Consider the following 11,836-nt stretch of genomic DNA (forward strand, 5'->3'; position numbering starts at 1 on the left):
AAATTTCTTATATTATTTTTGTAAAATTTAAGATACTCTAAAATAACCTTAGTTATGGCCAAGTAAAAAATTTAACATATATATATATATATATATATAATTTGATTGGATATTTTCTTTAACTTTTTTTAATAGATAAATACATATAGATTATTAAGCATTTGAAAATTTAAAATTTTGATTATGATTGTCTTACATAATTTGATTGGATATTTTCTTTAAGTTTTTTTAATAGATAAACTAGCATGTTTCCATCTTCAGTCATAATACCATTTCTCAATTCACTTCAACAGTAAGACAACCCATTTACACAAACCCGTACCTGGGCATCTGGGATCTATGCACAATTAAGTGTTGCATGAAGTTCAAGATTGCTCCCATAAATTTGAATGTTACGACAGTGTTCAAACTTAAAATTAATAAATTAAAGATTATGTCCGCTAAATTTCTTTAAAAACCACCACATGGAATTATAGATGTTGGGCATAGCGTAGAAATAGGACAAAACAGAACAGTAGATATCTAACGAGCATGATCAGGCAATTGGCATAAAAGCATTCCAGAATCCATGATTCTAACAGCAAAGAACTAGATGTGCCAAACCTTCTTTGAACCGTTAGCCTTGAGCCAATTAACTTAAGCACGTATATCCTTAACAGCACTTTGCCAGTCAAGACCTTCCATCAAATGTTGCGCTTCAGCAACATCCAAGCCTATCTTTCCCCGGTACAAACTGAAACATAAAGTTAAAAATATTTGACATTAAGATGCGACAAACATATCTCGAAAACAATATGTTGTCATTGAAGTAAGATACAAAATAAATGATTCTCAGCTGCTTACTCAGGGATAAGCGCCTTATATCCAGGCTCCAATTGGGAGATTTTTACAGCATGGTTCTTGATCTCGAAATCAACACCCCACCATTCTTGAAGCACTACAATCCCAGGTGCATCTTCTTTGCCCACCACATATGTATCAAATGTCTAATAAAAAAAGATTCAAGAAAACGAAAAGAAAGTAGCACACCATCAATAATTTAGTTCCAATAAGCATTCAACCAGGATTGAGTTATGTTTGTGTGTGCTTTTTGATAGAGATAATGACAATCTGTCAATTTGTTATTTGTTATTTCTGATATGTATAATTAATAGTATGGTTATAATGTACAGATGGGTATCTTCAGAAATTGATTGAAACTCAAATACTTTCATGGTATCAGAGCAAAAATCCTAACTTCTCCTTTCTTATTTCTTTGTCCTTTCTTCACCATTCTTATTTTTTCTTCTTCCTTGTTTATTTGATAATGGCCGAGAAGATTCATCCTGCCACAACAATTACCAACATCAAAACTCATATTCCAATAATTCTAGATTATGAAAACCCTCAGTATTCTAATTGGGCTACCCTTTTCACCATTCATACATAAGTCCTTCGAGTGGTGACTCTCCTGCCACCGTCAGAACTGTTGCTGAACAAGCGCAGTGGGATCGAATCGATAGTATTGTTCGTCAATGGATCTACGGAACAATCTCTAATGACCTTCTTAACACAATTATTAATCCCCAGGATACTGCTTTGGATGCCTAGAATAGTTTGGCAGAATTATTTCAAGACAATAAAACTTCTCGGGCTATTCATCTTGAAACTGAATTTGCAAACACTAGTTTGCGCGATTTCCCAAATGTGAAGGCATATACTCGCCGTCTTAAGGTACTTGCTAATCAACTGGCCAATGTTGGTGCCAAGGTTTCTGATCAACGATTAGTGATGCGACTTCTGACTGGGCTAACGGATTCTTATGACAGTTTTGTCACAGTAGTCCAGAATAAGGTACCTTTTCCCACCCACCTTTGCACAGGTTCGATCTATGCTTTTTCTTGAAGAAACTACTAAAGCTGAGCGAGCTAAAGTCGATGCTGCAGCAGCATCTCCTCCTACGGCTATGATGGCAAAATCTCGTCCTGTTGAAACATTATCATCTAGTCAACAATCATGGAATCAGTCTTCTTATTCTGCTAGACCTAATAATCGAGGACGACGTGGAAATAATAGGCATTGTGGCCGTGGAAATTATTCTGGAGGACGTGGCAATAATTCTGGTGGTCGAACATTTCCACGAGGGGGTGGTTTTTCTCATCCATGGCAATATCCGTTTCTAGGAGTATGGCAGCCTTCTTATTATGATCAGCAATCACAGTTGCAGCAGTGGGCTGCACCTCCATGTCCTTATCCCTCATGGAATTATAGGCCTCTTGTCCCAGCACGGCAACAAGGAATTTTGGGTCATTCACCATCACAGCACAGTCTTCTGCTCCATCGCAGGCTTTCTATACTACTGCCTCTAGCAGTTATGCTCCCACAAACATTGATTAGGCTATGCATACTTTGTCGTTAAAACCGCCTGAGGAACATTGGTTCATGGACAGTGTGCCACTTCTCATATGACTGCAAATTCTGGTAATCTCACTTCTTATTCTAATTTGAGCCGAAATAATGGAATAATTGTTGGTAATGGTAGCACTATTCCAATTCATGGTCTTGGTCATGCATTATTACCATATACTAAACCCCTTTTGCATCTCAACAATGTTTTACATACTCCACATTTAATTAAAAATCTTGTATCTGTTAGAAAGTTTATAATTGATAACAAAGTTTCTGTTGAATTTGATCCTTTTGGATTTACTGTGAAGGATTTTCTAACGGGGGGCCACCTTCTGAGGTGCAATAGCACAAGTGATTTATATCTATTTACTGATTCTACATTCAATTGCGTTGGACCATCTTCTGTTCAGTCTGCGTTTTCTGTTCTTTCTTCTTCAACATGGCATTCTCGTTTAGGTCATCCTGGGAAAGATGTGCTAGTTTCTCTTAGGAACAATAATTCTATTTCTTGTAATAACGACAAGTTTCCATTTTGTAATTCTTGTCCATTGGGGAAATCTATAAGGCTGTCGTTTCATGCTTCTAGTTCAACTACAAATATACCATTTGATATTATTCATAGTGATTTATGGTCATCACCTGTTCCAAGTTCAGCTGGTCATCGATATTATGTCTTGTTTCTTGATGATTTTACCAAATTCTTGTGGACATTTCCAATATCACATAAATTTCAAGTGCTTAGTGTCTTTATTTCTTTCTCTAAATATGTTCAAACACAATTTGGTAAGACAATTAAACATTTACAATGTGATAATGGCGGCGAATATAACAATGTCAAATTTCATGATTATTGTATACAAAATGGCATAGTTTTTCAGTTTTCTTGTCCCTATTCCTCTTCTCAAAATGGTAAAGCTGAACGTAAAATTAAAACCATCAATAACATGGTTCGAACTGTTTTGCTTCATGCTTCTATACCTGCACGTTTTTGGCATCATGCTTTATCAACTGCCACCTATCTTCTTAATATACTTCCTAGCAAATTATTGAATTACAGGTCACCTACTCAAATGCTCTACCTTAAATATCTATCGTATTCTCATTTACGAATATTTGGGTGTTTATGTTTCCCTTTAATTCCGTCTGCCACCATTCATAAGTTAGAGCCAAGATCTAAACCTTGTGTATTTTTAGGATATCCTTCAAATCATAGAGGGTAGAAGTGTCTTGATCTGTCTTCAAATAAAATCATCATTTGTCGACATGTTAATTTTGATGAGAATCAGTATCCTTTTTCCAAATTACCTGCTGCTAACACTTCTGAATATGATTTTCTGGATGGTAGTTTAACACCACTACAGATACACAGGCTACATAATTCATCTATTTCTCCAACTACCAATGATGAGCCTTTACATGTGTCATCACCTGCTCCCATTATACCAACTTCACAACAACATTCCCCTGCACCTTCCAATAATATGACACAACACCATCCACCTGTCAATAATTCCCAAGCTCACTTAAATCCACCTGCACCTTCTCATAATATGACAACCCGTAGTAAATCAGGAATATTTAAGCCTAACCCAAAATATCAGTCTTATGTTGCTACTTCTTCGTCTATTTCCCTATACCAACAAATCCTGTGTCAGCTCTAAAAGACCTGAATTGGAAAAGTGCTATGCTTGATGAATTTGAGGCTCTCATTAAGAATAAGACTTGGGATTTAGTTACTCGTCCAGCAAATGTCAATATTCTTAGATTAATGTGGGTTTTTCGTCATAAAAAGAATTTTGATGGTTCATTTGAGAGGCATAAAGCCCGTCTTGTAGGTGATGGCAGGTCTCAGCGAGAAGGAATTGATTGTGAGGATATCTTCAGTCCGGTTGTTAAACCTGCGACAATCAGAATGGTGCTTAGCCTGGCAGTTTCAAAGAAATGGTTCATTCATCAACTTGACGTTAAGAACGCATTCTTGCACGGTAATCTCAATGAGACAGTTTATATGTATCAGCCTTTGGGATTTCGAGACTCCTCCCAGCCTGATCATGTATGCCTGTTAAAGAAGTCTTTATATGGCTTGAAGCAAGCCCCTCGCACTTGGTACCAAAGGTTTACTGATTTTGCGGCAACAATTGGTTTTATTCATAGCACATGTGATCATTCTTTATTCATTTATCATAAACATGCAGCAATGGCATACATATTACTGTACGTTGATGATATAGTTCTTGTAACTTCGTCAGCTGCTTTAAGAAAGGACATCATTACTAAATTAAGTGCTGAGTTTGCAATGAAGGACTTAGGACCACTTAATTATTTTCTCAGTATTAAAGTTCAACGCAACAACGCAGGTATGTTTTTGACCCAACAAAAATATGCTGCTGAACTGTTAGATCGTGCCGGCATGACTGAGTGTAAATCGAGTCTCACACCTGTGGATACAACAGGCAAATTAAGTGCTCAAAGTGGTGAACCGTGTTCTAATCCTAAGTTATACAGGCAAATGGCTGGAGCATTACAATATTTAACTTTTACTAGACCTGACATTTGTTATGTTGTCCAGCAAATCTGTCTCTTTATGCATGCTCCAACTGAACAGCACATGAAGGCTTTAAAGCGGATACTGCGGTACATTAAAGGAACAATTCATTATGGTTTACAGTTATATAAATCATCGGCACATTCTCTGGTGGCTTACACGGATGCCGATTGGGGTGGTTGTCCTAACACCTGCCGCTCTACTTCTATATTTCTTGGGAATAATCTTATTTCTTGGTCTTCAAAGCGGCAACGTATAATCTCAAAATCAAGCGCAGAAGCTGAATACAGAGGAGTTGCTAATGTTGTTTCTGAATCTTGTTGGTTGAGGAATCTTTTGCTGGAACTAAATTGTCCGATATCAAAAGCTACAATGGTATATTGTAATAATGTTAGTGCAATCTATTTGTCAGAGAATCCAGTTCAGCATCAACGCACTAAACATATAGAGATGGATATTCATTTTGTGCGTGAAAAAGTTCAAAAAGGAGAGGTTCGAGTTCATCATGTTCCTTCTCGTTATCAAATTGCAGACATGTTTACAAAAGGTCTTCCGCGCGTTTTGTTTGATGATTTCAGAATCAATCTAAGTGTTCGCTCCGCTGCCCCTTCGACTGAGGGGTTGTGATAGCGATAATGACAATCTGTCAATTTGTTATTTGTTATTTCTGATATGTATAATTAGTAGTATAGTTATAATAGGACACTCCTGTATATAATGTACAAATGGTTATCTTCAGAAATCGATTGAAACTCAAATACTTTCACTTTTGTATATGCCATTAGAAACCCAAACTGCTGCTAATGTTTACATTGAATTATAAATTCCCATAATTTATTGTTCTTTAATATTTTAATTGTATGGCTAATGCAAGGTCAAGTGGTTACCCACTAACAGTCAATTTGTTAATTACACAACACAAGAATGATCCAAATGATTTCTCCTTCAAAATCACTAAAACTGCACAATCAATCCCTTTCAAAACAATGGGATAAAAAATAGAATTCTGCACTTTTAATCAGTATCCGAAAATCAGAAGAAAACCCAATTTCCAAGTTGATTGAAAACACAAACCTATTAACGAAAACCTCCCAAAACAAACAACCCCTTCCGCAAAAATCATTAACAAAAAATAAAAGAAAAAAGAAAAATAATATATAAAAAAAATAAAAACTTACAGTATCTTCTCTCTGGATTTGGATTTTCTTGAAAGGAGCAGAAGCAGAGTCAGCCATTGCACGAACTTGAAAGCGGGAAGCGGAGAGAGAAGGAGAGAGTGTCCGTAGAAGATAAGATGCAGTAGAGGGTTTAAGAAGAGTTGTCGAGGTGAAAATTCTGGAAGCCGATATAGATGCTAGCATTTCTTTTGCTGCTATATCACTCCACATCAACGTGTGTATTTATAGTGAAAAAATGGAAAAATGAAAATTATCTCTTTTTTTTTTTGGCCTGGAAACGAATAGGGTGGCCATTTTCCGGTTTTTAGGTGGGAACGGGAACGGAAACTCTGTGAGAAGCTGAAATCAGTCCAAATTAAAATTGGGAGTCTACACATGATTTCGATTTTTTTCACGAACCGTGAACCGGCAGTTTTAAGAATCGGTTAGAACCGGTGGTTTTTCCAATTGACAATTCCACCGGGTTTTAATAACTTTTTTTTATTTTTTCAAATACCTCAAATTAACCTTTTTAACAACTATATAACGGTCAGTTTAAAGGGATTTTTGAAAATTTTATTTTTTGAATTTACTATAAATACTCCTTTTTATTTTAAAAAAATAAATTAAGTTCAAGCTATTTATAAAAAAATCAAGTCTTTTTTTTTAATAAATAAATTAAGTTTTTTTAATTTTTTTTAAAGTTTTTTCTAAAAATTATTTCATAAATATTTAAATTTTAAATTTTCAAAAAAAATTCCTTAACTTTTGATTTTATAAAGCTGAAAAATCGACCAGAACCATTAATTTGAAACTGTTAAGAAATAGGAATTGAATCCATAAACATTTGGTTCTAAATCATAATTAAAACTGTCAATTTCTAGTTCAGTTTCGCTTCTAAATTTTTTAGAACTCGAACGGTCGATTCCAAAATCGAAACCCGGTATTCCAAAACAGTGGTCTTCCCTACCCGGACGCCCAGTACATTATAAGCAGGACATGGTACTCACTATTAATTTATAAATTTATAAAATAAATCTATAATAAAACTCTTATAAAATAAATAACTCTTTTTTTTTTTTTCACTTCACTTTCCCGTCAACCAGAAAGATGATTATAATATAGTAAAATATACGGGGGAATTATTGCAGAGAGGCAATCAGTGAAGCTGAAACTCAAAAGCCATAAAATGTTGAGGCTTTTGACAATGTTATGGTTTTTGACAATACCCAATTTTGTAAACGGTTCTACTTAACCGACATAGAGCAGACCCAATCATTTAGATGGGCTTGTGGTTATTGTCTATGTTTGAAGATGGGCCCCGCCCATAAAGTTTGAACAAGGGAAGATGTTATTTTTCTGGTTTAGTCATTTACATTGGTCGTCTTCAAATTTTGATTTTAAAATCCCTCAAAAAGAAAAAAAAAAGAATTTTAACGAAAAACAAATTTCAAGCTAAAATAAAAGGAATAAGAGATTGCTATAATATAATTATCATAAGTGAATTTCGTTGAGCATTTTTACTTATGTAAGGAATAAGAGATTTTGAATTTAAGTCTTCTCGACCACAAATGCTTTCAATAATTTAGTAAGTCTAAGAATGGACTACTCTTACTGTGTAGCCCATAGCCCATTGAGCCTTCTAATGGATCCAATAACCAAATAAATTTGTCCATGAAACATTATCACAAATATTAATTAACATTCATTTTAGTTTTACATGTGTTGCTTTCATTATAGGTACTCGTTATATAATTTACAATTTTTTATTATTTACCAAAAATGATACTCATTGTTATTTTAATTTTCAATAAAAGACAATCAAATATAATTAATAGAAATATAAATAAAATTATATAGCAAAATTGATAATTAAATAAAATATTTAATATAATTTGATTTTTCTTCCATATTCATGTTCTTTTCTATATAATTTGAATAAAAAATGTATAGATCGAAAATTGGAAAAAACATTCATAACAATTAGAAAATTAAATTTTAGTATAAAATAAGAAATATTTACTTAATAATAAGAATAATAAATAACGATTTCTAATAAAAATAATGATTCTTTTATTAAAAAAAATAAAATATTGTGATTTTAATAAAAAAAATTTAGCCAACATGTGTGACCGAGAAAAGTTCAAAATTAGAGATATAAAATGGGCTAAATCATTGAAAAAAAAATCCAATCTTTACTGTAGGTCATACTATGCATGACTTGTTTTTGCTATTGCATACCTCGGTGAAAAGCTTCGCATGATACTTAAAAAGACACATTTTAACATTACAACATTTTTAGCATACTAAATGAGATACAATTTTGTAATGCATTTCACAATCATTTTATTATACAATTTTGTTATTTTTTAATGATGTTATAAAAGATTATTTTATTATTTAATATTATTTCGCCCATCGTGCGCATGGTTTCTAACATTAGTAATATATAATCCCTAATTAAGATGAGACAAAACTTTTACAATAAAATTATAATTTTAATTAAGATATAATAAACCTTTTAAAATAGGCGCAATTTAAAAGTTTCAATTAGTATAGAACTTCTCAATCAGGTATATTAAATTTTTCATGTTGTTAAATTTATAATTAATTTATATATTGTTAAAAAAATTCATTTTTAATCAATAGAATTTAGATTTAAATAGAAAATCAATATAACCAATCAAATTGAATTAATTATTATTTTAATCATAAAATTAAAATCTTTAAAGATATTTTTATCCGTCTCTAAATTTAGCGAGAGCATTTTTGATAATTTAATATTTCCCTCCCTATCTCATTATATATATATATATATATATATATATATATATATATATATATATATATATATATATATATTAATTACAGATTTTTTTTAAAATTAATTTTAAAGATATGTTTACTATATTTACAAAATAGTTAAAATTGTATTTTTATTAGGTGTTATAAGATTAACTCAAATTTCAAAACTTTTAAATAAATGAATATTGTACTTTCCAAGTTCCATATCCATCTACACACACCGCTGCAGTCCTACCCATCACTTTGCAGCAGCAACGTATTCAAGTGTGTCTTGAATTACAGGCTTCTAGACTGATATGACCTTGCCATCCTCATTTTATATTAGAGACAAACGACTTCATCCACTGGGAGGAAACAATTGTCATTTTCTATACTAAAATACAGAAATCTGTTCTTGCTTAATCTTTTATTCTTTTGTCATTCATTTCCATGGATACCTCCAAATTAGCGGCTTGCAGAATGTCCCTTGCCAAATTAAGAAAACTATTGCGTGTGTATGACAAAAACCCTGCTGTGTAAATTTGACCCTAAATTTTAATCGATTTTTTCTGTGATCGTAAATTTTGTAGAGCTTTAATTGTTATTTTGTATTTTTATTTTTTAATAATAATTATATAAATAACTTTATAAGTTCAATCATTATCATGTATTTATATTTATTATTTTATTAATAAATAATAATTATTAAAATATAAAAATATAAAATTATTATAAATCCCCAAAATTTGAGAGGACACAGAGAAAATCTTGAACACGTATGGTCAAGTTTATGCATAAGGCTTATAACAGAATCCTAATCAGTTCAAACATCTATGGGACGTCATCCCTTATGTCATCACTTTCCTTTCTTTTCTTTTCTTTTCTTTTTTTTTTTTTTTTCTTGAAAGGCCCATCTAAACTTTAAAATTTAATATCCTTCTTTTATCTATTAAACCTTATAATTTAATAGAAGTAAATGGTAAAAATTTAGTAATACATATTAAAGTTAATCTAATTACATATATTAAAATATAAAAATTAGTGGATAGTTAATGTACTACTACTCCAATGTTATCCTTGTTGTGTATCTATTAGTGTATAATGAGAATTTAAGTGGTTGACTGTTATATGTATTTTCCTTAACATTTTAATTAAGTATGATCAAAATTAATTGTAGTTATTATGATGTGTTGGTGCATCTTTACAAAATTGCTATAACTTTGTGAAGCAGCGTGTTCTGTATTTCTTATGTTAACCAATAAATAAATAATACTCATTTTTAAAACATTTATCTCAAATTTTTTTTGAGGGCAAAGGATGGAAAGAGAGGCTAAATCAGTCAATACAGAATCAGATTAGAAACAAGCCCTATGCTTTTGATTTTCTATAATGTAAGATACGCAAAATACCTAATAGATAGTGAAAATAAACTAAAATAAATATTGGGTTTATTGACAATATTTAAGATTATTGAAACTTACTATTACCTCCTTTCTGCTCCATATTTTGTCACATTTGGAATTTCATGTTTCTTTAGAAAATCATTTAATTTGTTTAAATTATAATAAATTATGAGTAAATTGATTATATTACCCTTAATTTAATACTAATTCTCTAAGAAAATAATTAAATTGAAGTAATAATTATTATCATATATAAGGGGTAAACATGAAAAAAAATGTTTGTTACTTCTTGAAACCACAAATATGATAAGTATTTTAAAATAAATTATTTTCTCAAATGTAACAAGTATTATGGAACAGAGATAGTACTAAAATTAGAAATTAATACTCCCTACATCTACAAATAAAAATTATTTAAGATTTTTGCATGGTGATTAAGAGAGCAATTAATTTTTCTTACTACATCTATCTTATAATTTTTCACATTTGGAATTTCACGTTCCTTAAGAAAATCATTAAATTTATTTAAATTACAATAAATTATTGAGTAAATTAACTATATTATCCGTAATTTAATACTAATTTTCTAAGAAAATGATCATATACAAAGGATAAACATGGAAAAAATAGCGTTTATTACTCCTTGAAAACATAAATGTGACAAGTATTTTGGAACAAACTATTTTTTCAAATTTGACAAGTATTATAGAACAAAGATAGTATATTATAATAAAAATTTATTATTTGACTAAATTATCTTTTATCTCACGTCATTAATAGTTAATTATATTTAATATATATAGGGGGTAAAATTGAAAAAAAAATTACTCCCTAATATTCTCAAAACAAGGTAAATTGATGTACATAAAAAAAACTGCAAGACGACTTGGTATATTTATGCACGGAAGGAGTAATATATAGTATTCATAATAATTGGGTCTGGTTGAATATTAATAGTGGATTGATGATGCTACTAAATGCTCATAGTCCACTAGCTATGAAAGGATCGAAAACAACCTTAGAATGAAAAATGCAAGACTTTTCATTGTATTGGAATTTCTGTCTTTAAAGGGAGAATTGCTTAAAACAAAAGGGGGCCTGTACACGAATCAAAGTTGGCCAAGTTTAGATCTAATGATAGTGACTCGATCCTCATCAACCACATCAAAAGTTAAATTTCTAAATTAAATTATCTTATATGTTTTGTTGTAAATGCTTAAGTTGATTGAAGATATTGATAATTTAGTTTTTTTTTAGGTTTATATATATATTTTTATTTTAATTATCCAGCATTTGAATTCCACTGACTCGATTAATTCGGAGATAGACCTATAAAGGAAGCTCTTACTTTGAATTTATACTCAAACCTTTGATTAAGGGAGAATGGATCTCTACTATCTATCTCACCCTTCAAGGTTCTAAGTTATATATTTTAATACATAATTTATCGTTTAATTTCATTCTTCAATTGACTATCTAATTTCATTAAGCATGATTGTATGAAGAGAGAAAAGAGATTCGGATCTTAATAAACCAAAGGATGAAGGTGAGTGTGACAA

At 31.1% G+C, this 11,836-nt stretch overlaps 1 protein-coding gene across 1 annotated transcript; it reads right to left on the bottom strand.

Annotated features, from left to right (window-relative positions):
* Nucleotides 1-352: 352 nt before the first annotated feature.
* LOC119369788 (uncharacterized) lies at nucleotides 353-6,322 on the bottom strand. Its single transcript, XM_089717071.1, has 3 exons — nucleotides 6,112-6,322; nucleotides 844-986; nucleotides 353-733 (listed from the first exon to the last, which is right to left on the bottom strand). The coding sequence occupies exons 1-3, from the start codon at nucleotides 6,319-6,321 to the stop codon at nucleotides 637-639; spliced, it is 450 nt and encodes a 149-aa protein (XP_089573197.1). The 5' UTR covers nucleotide 6,322; the 3' UTR covers nucleotides 353-636.
* Between the last annotated feature and the right edge of the window lie 5,514 nt (nucleotides 6,323-11,836).

This window comes from Jatropha curcas, unplaced genomic scaffold (assembly GCF_041381405.1).
Source record: "Jatropha curcas cultivar XTBG-Jc1 unplaced genomic scaffold, XTBG_Jcur_1.0 HiC_scaffold_693_pilon, whole genome shotgun sequence".
NCBI classification, from domain to species: domain Eukaryota; kingdom Viridiplantae; phylum Streptophyta; class Magnoliopsida; order Malpighiales; family Euphorbiaceae; genus Jatropha; species Jatropha curcas.

Coding starts and splice junctions, on each gene's coding strand:
- LOC119369788 (XM_089717071.1), bottom strand. CDS start 6,321: ATGTGGAGTGATATAGCAGCAAAAGAAATGCTAGCATCTATATCGGCT. Junction 987..6,111: donor AAATCCAGAGAGAAGATACT/GTAAGTTTTTAT, acceptor TTTTTTTATTAG/ACATTTGATACATATGTGGT. Junction 734..843: donor TATAAGGCGCTTATCCCTGA/GTAAGCAGCTGA, acceptor TTTATGTTTCAG/TTTGTACCGGGGAAAGATAG.